The sequence below is a fragment of the Pygocentrus nattereri genome, chromosome 5 (genome assembly GCF_015220715.1).
Source record: "Pygocentrus nattereri isolate fPygNat1 chromosome 5, fPygNat1.pri, whole genome shotgun sequence".
In the NCBI taxonomy this organism is placed as follows: Eukaryota; Metazoa; Chordata; class Actinopteri; order Characiformes; family Serrasalmidae; genus Pygocentrus; species Pygocentrus nattereri.
In genome coordinates this window covers 39,859,994-39,881,755 of record NC_051215.1, presented here as the reverse complement: position 1 = coordinate 39,881,755, position 21,762 = coordinate 39,859,994, and the positions used below count along the sequence as shown (strand labels likewise).

The window sequence follows — 21,762 nt, the reverse complement described above, 5'->3', positions numbered from 1 at the left end:
CGTAACGGTCACCTTGGTAAGAGCGACTGACTGCTGGTTTTACAGAAGAGCTGCACTTTTCTCAGATGTCTGGAGTTTTTCCAACATATTTGAATTCGTCCATTGTCTGGTTATTATTATAATTATTTTTTTATTTGAATTGCATTTTATTTGAGATTTTTTTGCTGCCACTTTCCCTTTTAGTGTAGTAGTGATGCATGTTGTAGTGACATGTGACATCTTACAATTGTTACGAATGATTGCACCATAAAATAAAACTATTTTACAGATTCTTCTTTGGATATGACTGTGAAGTCATGTATTTAAACACACAGAGTAATTACACAGACACAACACAACACAGTTCATGAGTTCAAGTCTTTTGTTTATTTAAGTATGATAAAATTTCATTTTGCATTTTCAATCCCAGAGCATCAACTCTGTTATGTGCACATAGTTAAAATAAATTAATCTGCATGACAGAACTCTAACATTATCAAGCATGTATATTAAGGCCAGTTTTGTGTAATAAATTACTAAATTAGTGGCAAAACAAAAATAAATGTTGCTTTCAACAGAAAGAAATGAGCTACGTTCACAGCCAAGCAAATTGTTTAATTATTTCAACTTAAACTCTTAACAGTTTCCATTAGAGGTCAAAATAAGATTACTGTACTGGAATGAAGAGATCTGGGACAGCTAAAATTGTACTTAAATGCAAAAAGGCATCATGAAGCATTTAGTTTCAAAAAGTGTTAAGAAGATTATTATTAATATTAGTCTACAGCATTATTCTGCAAATCAGACATACTCCATAGAGAATCCATGAACAATGGCAATGCAAATCAATGCTCAGAATGTTATGTACCATTCTTTCTATGTTTCTGGATTACAAATAACAACATGATTATGTAAAATAACATTCATCACATTTGCAGGTTTCTCTTCATACTCTGAACAATTGTGCTTCCAACTGTTGTAAGCTACAGTGCCAGGATCACCCTCAGTGTGTACCCCAGAGGTGTTGCACAGTTTCAGAAAAGCTTAAAACACAGCTAAGCATGACTTGCAACGTACAATTAGATACTGACATTCTGATATACACATTACATTATCAGTTACATTGATAACCAGTCTTGCAAAAGCATTTCTGATCCACTCAGAATGCAGACTGGTTAGAAAATTAAGAGAAGGAGGCTGAAAAGCACAATTTTGGGTTTAATTCTGTTGTGGACTGCAGAATTAAAATATGAAAAAAGAATACAAATGTGTGCTAAATTATGTAAGATGTGATGTTACACAATAAAAACAAAAAAAATCAAACTTTTTATCTGTTGTTGATTATACTGGTACATCTTATCTAACATTAAAGAAAAAGAACAAAAATAACTTGAACTTGTTCATTTGTTGAAATATTAATGGTCTAATATGTCTAAAAACTCTACATCCAAATGTTTGTAGACACCTGCTCATCCACGTCTTCTGAATAAATGCTATTATTTAGGTGTTTATCCCCCTCTGCTGCAGTAACAACCTCTTCTCTTCTGGGAAGCCTTTTCAGTAGATGTTGGAACATTAGACTTCATTCACCAATATCATCCTATGTTTTTTCTTAAATTTATCCTATGGAAAGGTCTTAAAGTCTACATCAGATTCATGATGTGATCTTAAACCACAGAACTGTTTGCACCTTTTTGTGCTCTTGAGTATGTGTAGACCCAGTGTAGACAAATCCCATGTAAGAAAACACTGGTCGATGTCAAAATCAGAGAAAACTATGTAGGTGTGGGTTTTAAGAAGAAATTTCTTCCTAAGAATATTTGGTGAATGAGGCCCATTGTAAGAATTTGTTTCCATTTAGCCACAAGAGCACCATAAATACCACTCCAGCTCTTCCCAAAAGTATTTAATGGTGCCCCATCAATATGGAAAACACAATACTCCTCTATGACTACAGGCATGATGACATCACACTCATTTGCGACTGCTCCAGGAAGTCCCATTCTATTGGTTATGCATTTTTATGGAGACTAAGCATGCGCAACTGGACATCAGTGTCAGCAATAGGTGCACCTTAAAATAACTGAATTCAGTATTCAGAAGGTGTGTCTGCATACATATAGTGTATCAATTTCCAACTTATGTTCCTATTCTTTCCTGAAGCAGCCTAAGGCATGTCTTTCTTTATCTAAGAACATGAGACCCCAAACATGTGGGAAGTTCATTAACGTGTGGTTAACCTATGGTGCCTGGCATTAATGCAGACACTTACTGACATTTTGTGACTGGTGAAACACTTGACTTGGCAATTAAGTAAGCATTTATTTTAAAAAAAAAACTATGAAGAACAGACTGAATTATGAAGACTGAGTGTGTGTGTGTGTGTATATATTTTGGGGGGGGGGGGGGGGGGGGGGGTTAACAACCATAAATGCATCCAATCCAGTGTGCTGTTGCGTTTTAAACATGCAATGCCCATGCAAGACTGAGAGAAAAGCTCAGTCAGTACCATAATCCTTCATTTGGTCTTTGAATGCTTATTACCTTTTTCTTTACTAAATTCCCCTTTCTGACACATGTCCATGCAAATTATATGTATATATGCATGAACATAAAGTTATGTGGAACACATTGTCTTTTCACCAACTGACAATGGAAATTAGAAAAAGGTGTGGAGTGAAGCTGGCATCCCCTTTCCTCTGGAAAAACTAAAGCGCATATGGAACCAGAAGCTAGTCTCCACAGAGATGCCGCTGTGTGCTGGGGTTACTTTAGACGCACATGAGGCAGGCTCAGGGATTCTGAGTTCCCTGTGGGTCCAGCCTGGCTGTGAGCTGATCCAGGGGTTCCTGTTTGTACGAGCTCAGAGGAGTAGCAGGCGTCCGTGCTTTGCTGTGGAAGGAAGTTGAAGTTCCCCTCGTTGGTCGCCAGCTCTTTGTCACTGATGAAGAGTTCTGTGTCGCCCCAGTCTGGCAGGGTCTCACGGTCATTGGACTCATTGTTGCTGCTGCCGCTGCTCCGAGCGGACAGATTAGGGTGGCAGTCCCCAACAGAGGGCAGCATGAGGTTTTGAGCAGAGAAAGACTTCCCCAGTCCCCGGTCTGAATGCAGTGGGTTGTTTGCTCCTGAAGACATGAGGCCTAGTGGATTAATTTCAAGACTCAAGTGTCTCCTCCAGGAGCCCTCCTCTTTGGGGCTCCGCTCTGGTCTGCTCCTTAGCAGCACCCTGCTTTGAGAACATTTTACCTCTGAAACAGCCTCAGTCTGGGTGCTAAGCAGGCAGCCGTTAGGGCTCTCTGCCCTGCTCTCCTGCAATGTCTCTGAGATCAAACTGGAAGGCGTGCCTGGAGACATGGTGGGCAGCTGCAGAGTATTTGTGTTGGGGTTATTGGTAGGGAGAGGTCTGGTCAGCTCAGAGAAGTTGGGATGACCTCTGGAAAGGTTGTTAGGGGTGAGTATAGGGGGAGGTGAGGCTGGGTAAACACTTTCTGGGCTAGAGGATTGATTATGAAGCAGTGGGGAGGGAGAGAAAGAAGAGGCAGAAGTTGGGTAGCCAGTGCCCAAGTTGAGTTCACTGGGGGCAAGAACAAGTTGCAGGCCACAGGGCAGGTTAGCACTGGCAGACCGAGAAACCCCATTGCCTGTGAGTTGTGTGGAGGAGGACAGATCCTTACTGTGGATGGAGCTGTGGTAGTCAGATGTCTGCTCCAGCTCAAACAGAGGAAGGGCTGAGAGGCCCATCACTGAGGACGAGCCTTTCTGAAGAACTTGACGGTAGATGTCCAACAATGAGTCCAGCTTTGACTCAATGGACTGCACCTGCATCACGTGAAACCAAATGAATTAAACAACTTCTATCTTTCTCTATATTTTGAAAATCAGACTCAAAGTACAGTTTTTATCACTCACATTCTCAGAAATAAGCATTGCTTGGACATGGTTCTAGAAAACTATTCTTTAAAGAACCATCTATTGAAAGGTTATTTAGAGAACCAAAAGTGGTGGTTCTATGGAATTGCTCCATAGAATACTATATGGCACCTTCATTTTTATGAGTGTAATAATAAATATAGCTTATCTACAGTCCAATATGCCACTTGTTACATAAACTACCACTGTCATTTGTCATAAACTTCTAAAATAAAGATAAAAAATAAATAAAGTTCTATGTAAAATCCATTATTTAAATGTGTTTTAAGCTTAAAAAGGTTTTTGGTCACTTCCACTTCTCATTTTCAACACTGGCTCTAGGCTCTTTAGGAAACCAAAGTGGTTCTTAATCACTCCAAAGACACTTTTACGGCAACTTTATTTTAAGAGTGTAGCGGCATTCTTTTTATACTCTGTATTTCAAGACAATCAGAACAACGTGCTCATGTAGGCCTCTGACAGAAACCTGTCTGTCACCAGACAGCACTGAAAGTCACATTTGTCACCCGAGAGAATAAATTAGATGACTCAGTCAGACTTTAGTTTGAATGACAGGAATGCTACTTGGGTAAATAATATTCCTTCATGGTTTAAGTTTTGATGGTTACGCATACGACACTCAGATCTATGTTAGCATTAGCCCTGTTCAAACTACACTACCACCTGCTCTATCTGACTGTATCCATGACATAAGGTCACGGATGAGTTTGAAAGCTGAATGCTAGCAAAACTGAGTTGCTTTTAACTGGCTCAAAGTCACTTATATCTAGCTCAGCTGTCCTTGGCATTAATATCGATGGGATTCTAGTAACACCTTTTCCCCACGTCCACAACTTCTGAGTTATCTTTGACCCTATACTCTTTTTTGACATCCACATCAACTCCATTGTTAAGACAGCATTTTTCCATCTTCGCAATATTTCTCACCTCCGACCATTCTCAGTCAAGCCAATGTAGAAACGCTTGTGCATGCATTAGTGACATCACGACTGGACTACTGCAATGTTCTCTTTCCTGTCAAAACGCTCACTAAGTTACAGTATTCAAAATGCCGCTGCTAGGATCGTCAACTTTTCAAAAAAGAATGACCACATCACCCCTGTCCTTCAGAGTCTTCACTAGTTGCCCATTACATTCTGCAATTCAGTACAAAGTTCTTCTTATAACATATAAAGTTCTGTACAGTCTGGCTCCTCAATACTTGACAGAGCTTCTTAATCTATATGTCCCTGTACTTTGAGATCACAAAATCTAGGCCTTCTTCATGTTCCTAGATTTAAATTGACTTCTATGGGTGGTCAGTCATTTAATGTATTAGCTCCCAAGTTATGGAATATATTCAGGATACAATCTCTCTGTCTTCATTCAAATCTCTGTTAAAGACTTACTTGTTTTCACTGTGTTATTGTTGTTCAGTTTATACTTGAATGTTTACTTGTATTATCCTTTTGTTTAATGTGTTGTTGTTTAATGTGTTGATGTTCTTTGATTGTAAAGTGTCCTTGAGCATGGGAAAGGCGCTATATAAATAAAAGTGATGATGATGATGAGGAATGTCTGGATATGTGGTACTTCGGATGCGTCTACAGATAGTTCGGCATTGCCTACTGCCTAATGTCTCTGGTGACAACATTTCAAAACTTGGCCATGAAAAGTGCAGAACACATTCACAATTATCCACTATTACCAATAAAATAATAGAGTAAACGTGGGCGACATGTTGCTAAAAGCCAGGGTACTGAAACACGCTTCATAATTGCAAATATAATGCATAAATAAATTGCAAACAATAAACAATGTTTCTATATTTGGAATTCTTAGTTATGGTCATAGGATTTACTGCGAATTCAGTACAAATGTGTATATCTGTTTCCCCATGTGTCCACACATGACTTACCTGTCTTTCTACCTTACACACTCGCCCCAACATGCTCAAGTCATGCTCCAAAGACTCCCCTTCTGGAAGGATCCTGTCCCTCATCTTCCTATCCATGGGTATCTGGCCTTTCCCCAAGATCTGATCCACCCTGTGACCAAAAAAAACACAGGTTAAACAAATACAGAAGAAACCAAAGACACTATAAAATGCTCGGTCTCTTCTAACCACAGTACGGCACAGCACAGAAGGACAAAACCTGATTCCAGTTAGAGAATAAGAAAGGTTATTAGAGATTGACCACCACCTTGAACCACATTATACAGAGAGTAATTGAGAACAGAAACAGTGTAATGCAAAATGAAGATATTGTCTGACTTTCAAAGGATTAAACTTTTTTTTTTTTAGCTCTTTTTACTGGCACATGGAATAAATTAAGACAATTTACATTGACCCAAGTTATAAATAATACTAAAGCTTATTTACTATATTAATTTTGAAATGTATTAGTAAGATGTTAGATTTAATTTTACAGTTTTCCATTTGTGTCATCATGCAAAGTAATGGAACACAGATCAATCTGAGTTAATCCAGTAGCTACCGCAAATCTACACAATTAAGACTTGAGAAAAGCAAGAGATTTAATGTTTTACTTTATTTGGGAAACTTTGATAATAAGTATCAACCACTTTGGAGTCCAATGCTGATGCTTAGATAATGCACTAAAATACACACCTTCAGTTGCGTTTTATGTTTTACTTATCGACAGATTTTCTAGAACCAATCTGATAATCAGTGATTTGGTGAACTTATGCTGCATAAATTGCACAAAAAAGCAGACTTCAAACCTTAAGTGCACTAGCTCAGCATCAGCTCTGAACCTTTGAGACAGTGCAAGTTAATTCAGGTTAGCATTTGTCCAAGCCCAGCACTCCAGTATACAAAGCAGTGGCTAGGCATGAGTCTAACCCTGAGCTGGTGTGTTTCTTCCTGTTTTGGCTGTAATACAAGTGCAGTGAAGAAGAGGACAGGTTCCTGGCTTTGGTGTTTAGGGACTGCTGTGTACCCAAGCCTGCTGCAAGTCTGTGTGTGAGAGAGAGGTGTATTTTTAATCTTTCATTATGAGACAAAGAGAGCAGAGGAATGACTCTAGAGGAGCTACTATAAGCAACATTAGCACAAGCACTACTCAAGATGGATCACATGGATAACATGCACTAAAAGCAGTATTCAGTCAACTACAAACCTCAATTCCATAAATCTGGGACAGTGTGTGTAAGGCAAATGTAAACAGAAAGCTGTAATTTGTCATTTGGAAAGCTGTATGTCAACCATGTGCAGCATCATCACCAACTTCTCTAAGCTCAAGCTCATCTGAAAAGTACTGATGCACATTTGAAACATATAAGTTAAGTGATACTTTTTTAATCCCACAAACATGGAAATTCCACCTCTGCATTTAACCCATCTGTGAAGTGAAACACTACAAACACACTAGTGAATATACACACACTAGGGGGCAGTGAGCAGCCCTATCCACGGTGCCTAGGGAGCAATTAGGGGCTAGTTGTCTTGCTCAAGGACACCTCAATCATTACTGTCGGCACTGGGGATTGAACCAACTACCTTCCGGTCACAGGGCCAGTTCCCTAACCTCCAACCCACGACTGCCCCCAGTATACTGTGTCAATGTACTGTGGTACTGAGTCAACCTTTCACACTGTTTATGGAATCCGTTCAGATTGTTACCAATGTACCAATGTATAGCTCAAAAGTCAGCCATGGGTAACTTTTAAATCTGTGAAGGCATCATTAGCATGCTGAAAGATATATACACATTTTGGAGCAACATATGCTGCCTTCTAGACAACACCTTTTGCAAGGCCGCCTATGCTTTTTTCAGGATGACAATTTCAAGCCACATCATGCATGTGTCAAACAACATGGCAGCGTAATTAGAAAGTGTGAGTATATGTATGTGTGTGTGTGTGTGTGTGTGTGTGTGTGTGTGTCATATATATCATATCATATATATCACATATATATATCACATATCACAAATATCACATATATATGATATATATAATATTAATTTGAAGACTTGTAAATAGGAAGAATGTCAGAAAATTCAACTTTAAAAACGAAGCCAATTGGTGTTCTAATCACTGCTTTCTGCATTTCTTAATGTTTCACATGCTGTCCCAAATGAGGTAAATGGCTTAGCTTCAGGTTTTTTTTAAAGACAATAAAGTGTGCAAAATATCATAAACATTCTGGAATGAATAATGAGTTCATCACAATACGTTTACTACATCTGTCTAGCAAGTGGGTGAAATATCACTTTATAGTTTGCACACCTCACTCTGGTATAGCCTTAGACTCCATAAGCCCCTGAATACATGTCAGCAGCAAAATACAGAATGCTGATAAATCATCCAGTGATTAGACATCTAAAAGCAATACTATGTTTCAAATTTGTTAATCACAAAGGAAAGAAGATACTAATCTAAAGTAGTCCCACATTCAAAGGAACAGCATGCAAGATGTCATATTAGGCATACAATTACTGTCTCTCATTTTCAAACAAAGAGAAAATAACACAGAGCAAAAAGAGAAATAGGCTAGACAGAGTCAACAGCTTAAGCCTTTGTGTCTGTGAATGACATGTGCAACAAAATGGGCTTGACTGCTCAGTGCAGTTTTGCACCACTGCAAAACATTTCTTGATATTTCTTTATATTACTTTACCATTGCAAACTATCACTGTTTCATCAAAGCCTTCTAGATTTTTTTCAGTTTTGATTTTTTACATAATTTGAAAACAACCATTGCCTTGCTTGAACAGGCTAAACACCAGCCGCCAGGTTGAAGAGGCATGTGGGAGAGCCTGATGCCTGATGACTAGGCCAATAAAAAGGGTCCAAAATTACTTAGAATAAAATTATGTAATACTGATATATATTGAAATGTGCATCTCCTGTAAAGTTTTATTATGACTGTGGTGATGTTGTAACAGATGAACCAGACACAGAGACTAAGCATGGAACTCATGTCCACGATTTCTATGTTAAGTAATGTTGGGGGTCTATGGGTCAGCTGACCCTGGGGCTGAGTGTTTCCTCTTAGCTTGGCTGTAATACAAGTGCAGGGAGGGAGAGGAATAAGTCTTGGCTTTGCTGCTCAGGGTCTGTGGAGGACCCACTATTGTGTCCAACCTGAACAGGAGAGTGCAAACAAGGCGAGACAATCAGGGGATGAGACGTAGTCACACATATACACATAGTGGTTTATGTGGTCATTTATTTCTGTGGCTGCATACTGTTGGTGTCCTAACAAAATCTTAAAACTGTAACTTTGTAGGATAAGCCAAAAAGCGTTGTTAATGTTATTGTAATAATGAATAATTTTGAACAATTTCAGTCAGTTCATTCATTCATATGTCAAAGATGTTACATTTTAAGACATGAGCAATATAAACAGCAAAGGAGAAATATCAAGAGCGTAACTATCATTGTTTTGTTCAGAATTACATAAGGGTTAGTCTGCTCTAACCTGGTCTGGAGGCTCTTGATGCGACACAGCATGTCCAAGTGTCCAGCCGAATACTGCTCAATCACATCTTTCACATCATATGGCCGGAGAGTCTCCTTAAACTTCTTCTTGGCCACATGGAACTTCATTATCCTGGTGAGAATCAAAGACATGACTAACATCTTGACTCTGTCTTAACACCTTAACAGCAGGCATGTCGTTAAAAAAAAAGGCGCAACTGTAACTAAGCTAAAAGACGAAGATGTAATATCTTTTTTACCTGACTACCTTCATAATTTAAGCCAAAGCACAAACATACATTTTCATATAATGGACAGACACATTCTTAAAAGCTTAGCTTTGTTGTTCATTAAATAAATAAATAAATAAATTATAAAAACATTATGGGGTCTTTGGAGGACATTTTATGAGTAATTTTAAAGAGCCCATTTAACTGTCCTCTAAACAGAACAGCCTGAACAGACAATCAAGGACTTCTGTGAAATTAATTTTCCTTATCCTTCCTCATGGGATGTCCCTCAAGCAAAATTTTGATGTTAGGTGAATGCTTTACATGGTGCACAGCTGCCACACTGACACTAGAGGGCGATAGCAAACCATGTGTACAGCACTGGTCATTAACCAAAAATCCAATTCAAAAACAACATAGATTAAAACACAGCTTGAAGCACTGATCCATTCAAATCTCCAGAGGTGGAGGACATTAGAAAGGTGAGTAGAGTAAGGTCAGTTCTTTACAGCATCATTCTACAGGGAGATACAGATGGAAGTAAAATATTGACATAATAGTGAATGGATCTCAGTAACACAGTCCTAAATCCTGCTTCCAGCGCCTGTCAACTATGCTCAGATACATGTGTCAGATGAGCCAGTGTGTAAGCAGAGGCAGCTGTGAGTGTGTCCATCTGACACCCTGGGAAAGCACAGGGATAAATCTCAACCACTTTGCCCTCAAAGGACCTTTTGACTGTGGACTGTGAGATGGGTCTCCTGGAGCAACAACAAGAGGCCTTCTCAGCATGAATGAGGAACCTGGAGTGTAATACAATTGTCCTTATTTGCACAGGATGGCCAGATTATCCCATAGTCCCATGGTAATATCACACTGTACATTCTTTTCAGACACGTGTTTATTTGAATATACAGATATCAATGTAGTGCTAATTCACTTAAATAGGTATTCTAATAGAGCATGTATATTTTGGAATAAATGAATGGAGCAAATAGAGAGTTATCTCATAATTTCTAAAAATGTTTTACTGATATTGCATGTTACTTTAAGCAAAATGTCAACATATGAGCAGCACTGTATACATAAAGATTTTAAGTAAAAATATGACAAATTTGTACAGTGCAAGTTGTGCAACTCCAAGTTCTCACTCTATTTAACTGAATAGAACTGAACTGAATATTGCTGCTGTCCAAAACAAAAAAACAAAAAAATGGAAATCCAAAATAGTTTTTCTTTCTCCTGTGTGGTTACTATTTTGGATATCCAATTTTTCAAAGAAGTGTTTAATTATGAAGCATTTCTATTGGTCAATCATGAAAACGTTGCACAATGTAAAGCCATATTCAAATAACATAAAAAAATAGGAATAGACAAAACGGAGATACGTGTTTTGGACAGGGATGATACACTTTATGAAATTTGGTCAATGGATAGCTTTTTTAACTACATATGCATACAATACAAAGACATATCACTAAATCAACTGTTAAGATAGCTGCACACAGCAAACGAATATTAAATCAGGATTTTTTGGAACATTATTCATTTACAATAAGTTGCAATAGTAATAGTGTCTAATAATACCCATGCGCAATTTAAATCTCATGCAGAAATTTCATCAGACTCCATTTACCCTCAAGGCACAAGAAAAGGGTAGACACCTGTTGTCTTGAATGAGGGTGAGGCTTGTCACTGCAGTCATTCCCTTACCTGACAGCTCGGATGACTGTCTTCAGAGGAGCAGACAAATCTTCCACAGAGACATCGCAGTGACAGCCCTTCTCATCGAAATAGTCGTCTCCTCCCAGACTGTCAGCTGTGGATGGAAGGTGATGGTGCAGATAAACGGGGCAGGTATGGATGGGACACAAAAGTAAAGAATGAGCAGAGACAAGACCTCATGAATAGAGTGCACATCAACTATAAGGGTGAATGGAATAATATTTTCAATTATATAAAATTAAAATTGTTACAGATATACATTTAAATTTCAGGATGTTGATAATGGACTGCTTTACAGTTTCATAGGCATATCTCTAGAATGATGAAAGGAGCTGAAGAGGACTCTAAAATCAGACTGAAAAAGCTGTACATACTTAAGAATCAACTCAAAAGTGTACCATTCCTGAAAAGGCCAGTGGGGATGAGCCAGGGCCTGGATGAAGGTACAGGACAATCGATATGACAATGAATCAGAAGAAGGCTCTACCACATGCCTCTTCAACCTGACAGCAGGTGTTTAGTGTCCCTTTTTATCAACACAATGGGTGCGTCTGCAGTAGTTCAGCACTGAATTGATTAGTGACTAACTTTTTACTGGTTAAGTAAAGAATCATGATCTGGCAAAGAACCCTGTGAGAGATCAAAGGTCAATGTTTTTCAGAAAACTCTTTGGAGAACAGACTGAATTCCTCCCACTAACCCACATGTGCTTGCATGGCCCCTATGTTGAAAATATATGGTAGCGGTGGATGATCTGAGTGGGGTTTCCCTAACTAGATTTACTGTAGTGTAATGAGACAGCTATGTTGTAAAGCACAGAAAAACGGCCGCGGTAGAGAGATTGCCAAAGAAATGCAAAGTCCAGCACTTCCCACTTTCCACCCCCATCAGTAGAGGCTTATATATGACTCTGGGATGGATCTACGCAGCATGTGATAAGAGAGGATATAGGGCCTTTAGCGCTATTCAGCTAGATCTGAGGGCCATCAATCTGTGCTGATGGGCCTTCTGCAGAGTGACGTCAACTACAAAAACGAAGAGGGAAGATTTCGTCCCGACAGCAATATGTAGTTACACAAGACACATTTGTTGGGTTCTTCTGTGTACAAGGAATGTTGGGTGTTCAAAGTCTGCATCTGTGCAGCTCTGTGTGAAAGACACATAAAACGCTTCCCTGGAGTCACTGTGGCTTTTTGCTGAATCAGCCAGAGCAATGATATAGCCACAGAGGTGATTAACCCTCAGCCCATGTTCCTGATCCTAGAACATGGCCTGCGTCATCCCTCACCCTGCAGCTGCCTACAGGGACATCAGCTCCATTTCAGAACCCTACTGAACATCCCCACCACACACAGTTCTCTCACTAGCCTACAGAGAGCTTCATATATACACTACTGCTGAAAAGTATAGAATCAGTGTTTTCAGTAACTATGTTTACATGCACAACAATAGTTTGATATAAAACAACTTAATTTTACCTCAATTAAAACATGTCGTTCAAACCAACACTGAATTATTTGAGAGAGACTTTAAAGCACTTTCCATGACATTTTGCTGGACTTCCTGCAATAACACACAAGTGCTGAGTTTTAAGACACCAAAACAAACATGTTAATGTTAGTCCATGTAAATGGGACTACAAATAACTTGTTCTTTATACAATTGGCATGTAAACATCTTTATTAGGTTTCTTTGACTAAGAACTGTTTGGTCGGACTGTATGCATATAACTATTCATCTCACTTCTTATGCTCTCTCTTTTTTTATCTTATCTCTTTGAGGACACTCTGGGGACAGAAGTAAAGCAGGACAGCAGGCAGGCTTCCTCAAATGGAACAAACCCAACTAGATGTCCATTAAAAAAAACAAGTATGCTTGGGGTCAGAGAAAGGGTGACCTACAAATCATTTAGCTTTTATAACCTGTGACTGGGCGCCAAAAACAGCAAACAGCACTATAAATACAGTTTTCAAAAGATAAAGTCTTTAACTGTGAGTTTTAACTGGAAACAGGGGTGGAAAATACTAAAAAAAATACTACAAACTATTTTGGAAGATTTGCACCTACTCAGTACTTGATAAATTACCTTTCCAAGAGAAACAACTTTTTACTCCTTACATATTTATCTAGCTTTTCAAAGTCCTTGTTAAAAGTCTCAAAAGCCAGGAGATTTTTGTCCTTCCAACAGACAAGTTTCTGCATAATTTAATGAAATTCTTTTAAACTAAAATATCAAATTAAATTCATATCAATGCTAAATTAAATTGTAACTATTCTAATTCATCTTTGCGTGAGGACCAGCTGCTCATACTAGTGACCACACCATACACAACCTGCTATCAAAATATATTCACCATAATTGTTTTCTTAGCATACTAGCTAGTCATGCAGGGTTGGATATGAAAAGCTCATGGACAGCACTGCTGAGAAAGACCTGGAGAGAACTGTAGAGAAAGATGAGTAGCAAAACTATTGATGAAGATGATGAGTTGAAATGCAGCATGTAATGCAGGACAGAGGTTGAGTCAGCATGTAAAGGATATGGTACATTTACTTTAGTCCATATGTTCTCAGAGATTGCCTGAGCACAAACCTGAAGAAGCTTTTTCAAATAGATAAAATCATATGGCTAAAAAAATTTAGTCTTGGAAATGTACAAACACCTCTTGACTTTATTGATTTTAGATGTTCTACTCTCTCTCTTGTGTAGTAGTGTTGTGACCAAAGACTACATTTAGTAAGATGAGAAAATGTCTGTATCTCAAAAACTAAATGGTGCATTACCAAATAACAAAAATCTGTGCCTGAAATATATCTATTTTAAAAGCCATTCATGGCAGAGAGACACTCACAGGGTACGTCAGAGTACTAACTCAAAGTAGTACCCAAATAAAACTTTTTTCCCCTATTTCCCCTATAGTTTTTCCTCTATTTACCATTATCAACATTACATATACAAACTCAGACACACATATGTTCAGTAAAAATGTTTCTCCATAGTGTTCCATTTCACACCAAAACATGACATGAATGACTTTGTCTAAATGTGAGAAAATTTGAAAAACCAGTGGAACTCCAATGTAATAAACACTTTTTTTCTAAAAAAAATCCAAATTTGAGAACAAACGTATGAAAATTATTTATTAACTTCAAATGGATATGGCCAGATGTTTAGAGAAGGTAAGACCCACTAATTTTATATTTTCACAGTGTTTTGTACAGAACAGCATGTTGTATGTGGAATGCAGGAGCTCTGACCTTCAGGCACAGTCCGTGACTGGCTTTTGAGTCTGAGGGAGGGGCGGAAGCGTGTTCGGTCATTAAAGCTCCAGCTTTTCTGCACCTTGGCCGGGCTGCTCCCCTCCGCTGCTACGTCTGTGCTGGGAGAGCGGCGGTCATTCAGCGATGTCTGCCTACTCTTAATGCTCTGACCACGAGGACTGGCCATGCGTACCCGCTCCTTAAAACTGAGCTTCTGACTGCACGATGGTGGTCAGGCAAGAAAGCATATATATATATATGCAAGGAGAGAAGTGAAAGAGAGAGTGAGTGAGAGAGAGAGAGAGAGAAAGAGAGCGAGAGAGAGAGAGAGAGAGAGAGAGAGAGAGAGAGAGAGAGAGAGGGGTAACATAAGACAGGTAAACCATATCTGTTATTATATTCATGTCAATGGTTGGCTTAGTGAAATATTCTAGCTTACTGAATTTATCACAGAAACATGGTTATTTTAAAAAATAAAGAATCTTTATTAAAAAAGAGTTTTAAGGCCTGATCTAACAATTGTAACACAAACACTTGACATTAAGTCTAACACAAAAAAGTGTGCTTAAACACTGTCCTGTACTTAAAAGCCAAAATGACCAAGAGACTGGCATGCAATGCAGGGGGCATTCTACAGATAGCCATCAATCAGCAGGCAATGTTTTCAGGCCGCCTAGTTGTGGTTCTGAGCCTACAGAGAGCTCAAGAGTTATGGGCCAGAATGAAAGACTGAGGGGAAAAAAATAATTGAAGTAAATGTTTCTTCTAAATCATCAAACTTCAAAGGGTCCTTAAACTGACAGGTGCATGAGTTACACTGACTTATATGAGAAGTACCAATGTGTGCGAGATGATGGTTAAGGGGGTATTATAGGCTAGAGACTGGCTGGAAAATGAGTTAGTGCTTAGTGCTCAGAGATGGTATAATGTGAAAGACTTTACACATATACATATATATACATGCACATGCAACACATTGATGTATGCTTTGATGCACTTCAAATCCACTTCACTTTGACATCATTTAAAACCAATATATAAAAAGAGAAAGACTGCCTGTGAAATCTCATATAACACACAACTGCCTTCATTAGGTCTGTTATTAAGACTGTAGTGGTGCATTTGCTTCAGGTACTTTTTAGGAAATGGATCAAACCTCGCAAGACATGACCAGTCATTCAAAAGTCCAAAGTTGTAATGCAATACAAATATTTATCATTTATTCAGTAGCCATTTACACTGAGTTTCCAGTTCATCAGGCACACATATTTAGTGGTGTGTTAGCCTCCTTTAGGCTTCTTTGGTCAGAACAGCATGAGCTCTTCCGGATATGGATTGTACAAGATACTGGATGTACTATGTGTAAATTACTGTGTTGTGGCAAATTGGATGGCTGCACAGTCATGCTACGAACAGCCCTTCCCAACTCATCCCAAAAATGCTTGATAGGGACCAAGGACTCTACATGGCACAGAAGCAATGAAAACTAATTGCCATGTCCATGGTATCATTTTGTAATGGAAGTGTTCCAGTTGTCATTTGTAGCCATTAGGGGATGTACTTGGTCAATAACATTGTTCAAATGTTATTCAGTTGGTATCAGGGGCCTTCATGTGAGCCAGGAAGACATTCCTCATAGTATCAAGTTGCCATCATCAGCCTGTACTACTGATAGAATGGCTCCTTTGGCATCTCTAAAAGAAACCTGAATTGGTCTGACTAGGTAGCTTTTTTCCACTTCTCAATTGTCCAGTTGTGATGCTCCAGCTTTCTCCTTATTAATTGGGGCAGTCGTGAGCTGGAGGTTAGGGAACTGGCCCTGTTACTGGAAGGTTGCCGGTTCGATCCCCAGTGCTGACAGTGACTAAGGTGACTGAGGTGTCCTTGAGCAAGACACCTAACCCCCAATTTCTCCCCAGGCGCTGTGGATAGGGCTGCCCACCGCTCCAGGCAAGTGTGCTCACTGCCCCCTAGTGTGTTTGTATTCACTAGTGTGTATGTGGTGTTTCACCTTATGGATGGGTTAAATGCAGAGGTGGGATTAAAAAAGTATCACTTAATGGCATCACTACTTGATGAGAACCTTTCAAAATAAAGTTGGATAAGTGGTACATTCTCCAAACTTGTTATGACTTTGAATGTGGCTTGCCTGGTTGTGGCCAGTGTGCTTCCTTGCACAATTAGTGCCATTCTCCTTTGACCTCTGTTCCACATGTTTTCATTCACATAATTGGCCATTACTAGTTATTTGTATTTTGCACCATTCTCAGTGAATAGTTGTGGCTGAAAAGTCAACAGCCATTTGGGTGATGCTAGAACAGGCATGTGGCAAATATCATGCCATTTTTCAAGTCACTAAAGTCATTGATGTTGTGCATTTCAGTGCTCAACTGAAAACAAACTGATGCTAAAAAACAGTCATGTGACATATGACTTACTGCAATGCACAATTTGTGTAAAGATGTGCTTAATAAACTGGCAACTCAGTGTCCACCTTTTCCAAATACAACACATGCAGAAAGGGTCTGGTCTGCTCTGACATTTGTGCTAGTCTAACTCTTCAGGCAACAGGCAGCAGGATGCCCTTTATTAATACCCCATGTCAGGGTCACAAAGAGGAGAGAAAAGGGATGTTTTAGAGTGTCCGTCATCGTCCATGCACCTGTGGTTAGTCAGCATTCTCATCAGTTATGTGGCCAGAAAAAAGGGGGATGCTGGGTACCTATATCGCCGTGTGGTATACCTCCTGAAGAGCTTCTGTCTATTACTATGACCCTTACTAGGGAACGTGGGAGACAGATGGGTTTGGATTAGTTACGCTGTGAGGAGAAAGTTGATTTCCTTTAGTGGAACAAACACACGGGTGGTTTGGAAAATCAGACACATGCTTGGTTTGAATAGTAAAAGGCCAAATATTTCAGAATTTGTTATTCTCTCCATTTCAAAGAGATGATAAAAGCACTGTGAGTGGGACACATGCAGATACATTAACTATACACATACACACTCAGACAAACTAAGGCCACCCAAATACCAGAGAACATTAAAGCTACTCTTTGACAAGCTTAGTTCATTTTGTTAGCCAATTACAGTGAGATTTTGGTTCCAGAACATTACATCTTGTCATGCTGACTTGTAAAATACTGCCAAGACATTGAGTTGTTTGTTTTAATGCTTGTTCACATACAGAATCCTACAAGCAGTGCCAGAGCATTTACAGCTTAGCTTTTAGTTTTGTGCCTTTGAGGTTGAGAGGACTGTTTGCAGACACATACTATGACATATTTGCCACCCACCAAGGGAACTTTAGAACTGTAAATTGCTTCACCAAAGCCCTAAGTGTCGAGCTCTGCTGTTCTTGCTGTAGATATGAACCACACACCCCAAATCCAATTACACCACTAATTAAAAGCAGTGTATGGTGAAAATCAGAAAAAAGGGCCCTGGGTGTAACAATCACTTACAAAGCAGCAGTAATGAGCCTAGCTGTAATTACAGGAAAATTAAAAGAGCAAAGCAACTGCACAGCAGCAAAATTTGGCCAGCGCTGAATATTTAACTAAGCAGTGACAAAGTCCCTGGCATGGTTAAACGGGGCCTCTTATTCTGTATGTACTTCCAAAGCCCTGGCATACTCATGTCTAATTCAGAATCTGTGATACTACCATTAATATCAAAAGGCACACACAAAAAGAAACGCAAGTACAGAGGACAAAGATAGGTTGGGCAAAGAGACACGTTGGCCTGTTGCCATCCTCTAATTTTTCCTACCTTAAGTAACGCCTCTCTCACTCTATCTTTGCCTGCTTTTCTCTTTCTCTCTTTTTCTTTCTTTCTCTCTCTCTCTCCCTCCCCCTGCCTCTCTTTAAATAATGTCTGGTGAGTGTGTTGGCTGGAGTGATATTTAATCACTAACATAAATAATCTCTGAATGGAAAAAGCGCATCATGGCGCTATCTGCAGTCCATAGAAACGGACAAGTGGTACTGTGCTCTCTGTACTCCACAACAGCCAAAAGAGCGCTACAACAGTGTGTACAAAGACATACACTCTCTCTTTATCTATACTGTTCTTTTTCCCTCTCTCATACACAAAAAACACACCTAGTATTACAAGCCTAGGCATACAGTTTCGCATACAAACACCCTCAAGGCTATTTGAACTCTCTTAACAGTTTGTCTCAGGAGCAAAGCTAACTTTTTTAAGGATAGGCATTGCATGATATGGTATTACCTAACCTAGCAAGCACCACTCTGTGATACAAAGACATGATACACTTTTCATTACTTAATGGGTACGTTCAAATTTACATTTAAAATGTCAATCTGGTCTACACAGGTAAAGATACATTACAGTGGACATAAATGCATGGAACACATACAGTGTAAGAATAACAAACCTGGTGGTGGATTCGCCCTGGTCTTTCCTTCAGGTGTTAGTTAGCAACAGAGAAGAGAAAAGGGTCAGAAGATTAATTCTCTACATGAAAAACAGCAACAAAAAAGGAGTCCAACAGAAAAGACACATGATTCTGAAATATACTGATTCTTTCATATAGTCAATGAACAGCATTGGGGTAGTTACTCAAAAATAGTAATCCATTACAAATGACTGATTACTTTTTCAAACTGTAATGAAATTATGTTAATCTTACTTATTACTTTACTTCTATGTTACACTCGAAAACTCATCCAAATTTTGATCATTTTCAGTTAGAAAGATGCAGACAGCCAGACTAAACAACATTTAAAAGACCTGTTGCCATCCCTGACTTTCAACAAGATACAGCCAGTTATGCTGTATAATTATGAACATCTGATGATATTTGAAGGCCGAGAAACTGGCCAGTAGATTAAGTTCAAAAACAGCTGCCTCCAAATTTTGAATTAAATTATGAATAAAAGGTAAAGATAATAGAGCTGTTTCTAAATGAAACTAGCCTGTCTGAGATTGGGTCTCTCTCTCTCCTTCAGCCCAGTGATCAGCTTCATATTTGCTCAGATTAGATGCTTTGATAGGTTGTTTGCTGAGCACTTCTCTGGCACTTCCCTGCTCAGGTACAGATAATCTAGAAGAAATGTATGTTTTAAATGTATTGCACATAATTAATTTTGCTCTGTTAGAGGTGTATGAGTAATGCAAGTAACAAAAGCTAGTCACCAAAATATGATTACAAGAATTAAAACTGTGAGTAAACTATGTGTTCAATGACTTTGTTCCAGGAAAAAGTACTAAACATTACTGTAATGTATTACCCCCAACACTATCAATGAATTATCAATATATTTCTCTCTGTGTTAAACACAATACAGTACACTGCAAGTTGAGGGAGAAGAAAAACATACATACCCACAACCACACAAACAAACACACAAACACACAAAGAATATGAACACAAAACAAAACACACCATGAAAAACTGGAATACTGAGACTAGAGATGGCATAAACAGGCATCAAACACCTAGTAGACATGCAAGTTGCGGGCATCACACAATCAAGCTATCTAGCAAAGCTCCAGCAAAGATAATTTACTTTTAAAGTTGATAGGAATTCAGTCAGTGATTATTGAAAAAGAACGATAATGCATCCCTCTGTCTGAACATATGTGTGTGTATGTGTATGCTTCTGCAGGTAGTATTTTCAGGCTCTTTAAGAACAGTCTACTCTTACAGTCTACATCTGGTCTTTCACTCTGGCCTGCACAACTACGCGAGTCTCCACACACACTGTAGAAAGCTAAAGCTTCAGGAGAAAGCTGCTGAGAGTCTATGGTGCTTATCTGACATTTCAATTTGAATACAATTCATATTCCATTTTAGCCTATGTTTGGTGACTACAGGCCTTGGCCTAAAAAGAGTGAATACAGTGAGAGGGAATGTGAAGAAGAGGTGATTATGTTTGGAAGCACAAACTTGTTTGCGAAGAGAAAAGGGGGAAGACGAAGGCCACAGGAGCACAGACACCAAATACAACACCAGCTGCCAGAGTTGTACCTACTTTGTAGGGCTGCAGGTATGCAACGCCTTCAAATGAGGCTTCCAGGTAGCAATGGAAACCGAGTTCTCATCAGCCGCATAACTACGCCAAACACACTACGTGCAGAGTATACAAAAGGAAAACAGGGAGGAAAAAATGGAGACCAAAAGAAAAGTACACAAGGCCAGGAGAGAGCGGGGGGTTGGAAAAAATAAACAAACAAACAAAAGAAAACAAAACAAAACAAAAAAGCAGATTAGTGAAAACCAGTTCAGGTCAGAGTTTTCTCATCAGTTCACTGCATGGATACATGCCTTTGAGGAGGGAGAACACTTTTATAGTACCGCCATGTGCCATTCAGGTACGTTCTGGAGCGGTCTGTGGAGTAGAGTCGCCACGCAGCCTGGGGCAGGACACACACACACACGCGCATGGACAAGGGTGTAGAGAGACATCAGCATGGTGAGGGCAAAGCCAGGAAAACAGAACACCTTTCAGGAGCTGAAGATATGTTTTCAGTGAATGGTTAAATTACTCTAAATGAAAATGGCTGAGAACTGGGGAAAGGCATTTTCTTTGCATTAAGTTTGAATTGTATTTGAATCAAAATACAAGCAACACTGAAAAGATGTCTTATTGGGCAGTGAGGCACACACACACATTTAAAATAGACAGAAGAGGAAATATAAGAAGTTGAAAGAAATGTGGTAAAGCTAACAATGATATATATGTTAAATAAAATGAAGTGGTAAAGTGAACACACACCCACACATACACAAAATCATATGCAAGAGTTTGAATAATGCTGCTCCTTAAATATTGCACTTTTCAGAAACTTTTAGTGCACATTTTTGTTGTTGTTGATTAAAACGTACAGGAAAAACTAAAACATAAAATATGAACTGTGCCATAACATTTACACAGGCCACACAATTACGTTTTTATTTTTCATGATAGGTTTCATTCAGCAAATAAAAAGGAACAGTGCATGAAACATAGAAATGTGTTCCCAGTAGAAGATGTAATACTTATTTTTGCATAAAAAAGCAGCAAAACAGTCCAAACCTTTGCATACAACCATACAGCGGGGTCCAAACATCAGAGAGCACATTAAAAATCTGCAATTTTTCTTTCACTGAAATCTTGAACAAACAAGAGAAAATTTGTGAAAAACATTGAAAAATGGAAAACAAAGCAACAGAGAAAGGATATGTGTCATGATTGGTCCCTCC

General features: G+C 38.9%; 1 protein-coding gene across 5 annotated transcripts in view; it reads right to left on the bottom strand.

The window, feature by feature from the left end:
• Positions 1 to 2,394: 2,394 nt before the first annotated feature.
• kcnq5a (potassium voltage-gated channel, KQT-like subfamily, member 5a) overlaps positions 2,395 to 21,762 on the bottom strand; it is a 142,469-nt gene continuing 123,101 nt past the window's right edge. Inside the window, exons 8-16 of one of the 5 annotated variants that reach the window (XM_017722712.2) lie at positions 20,552 to 20,646; positions 18,952 to 18,978; positions 14,550 to 14,770; positions 11,280 to 11,385; positions 9,338 to 9,469; positions 8,887 to 9,000; positions 6,755 to 6,868; positions 5,807 to 5,936; positions 2,395 to 3,798 (exon numbers count right to left, since the gene is read on the bottom strand). In XM_017722712.2, coding sequence (XP_017578201.1) covers positions 2,746 to 3,798; positions 5,807 to 5,936; positions 6,755 to 6,868; positions 8,887 to 9,000; positions 9,338 to 9,469; positions 11,280 to 11,385; positions 14,550 to 14,770; positions 18,952 to 18,978; positions 20,552 to 20,646 — 1,992 coding nt within the window. In that variant the 3' untranslated portion in view covers positions 2,395 to 2,745. Of the gene's footprint in view, positions 3,799 to 5,806; positions 5,937 to 6,754; positions 6,869 to 8,886; positions 9,001 to 9,337; positions 9,470 to 11,279; positions 11,386 to 14,549; positions 14,771 to 18,951; positions 18,979 to 20,551; positions 20,647 to 20,844; positions 20,934 to 21,762 lie in introns of all 5 variants that reach the window. The other 4 variants (XM_017722721.2, XM_017722736.2, XM_037538723.1 and 1 more) reach the window with 4 other exon arrangements.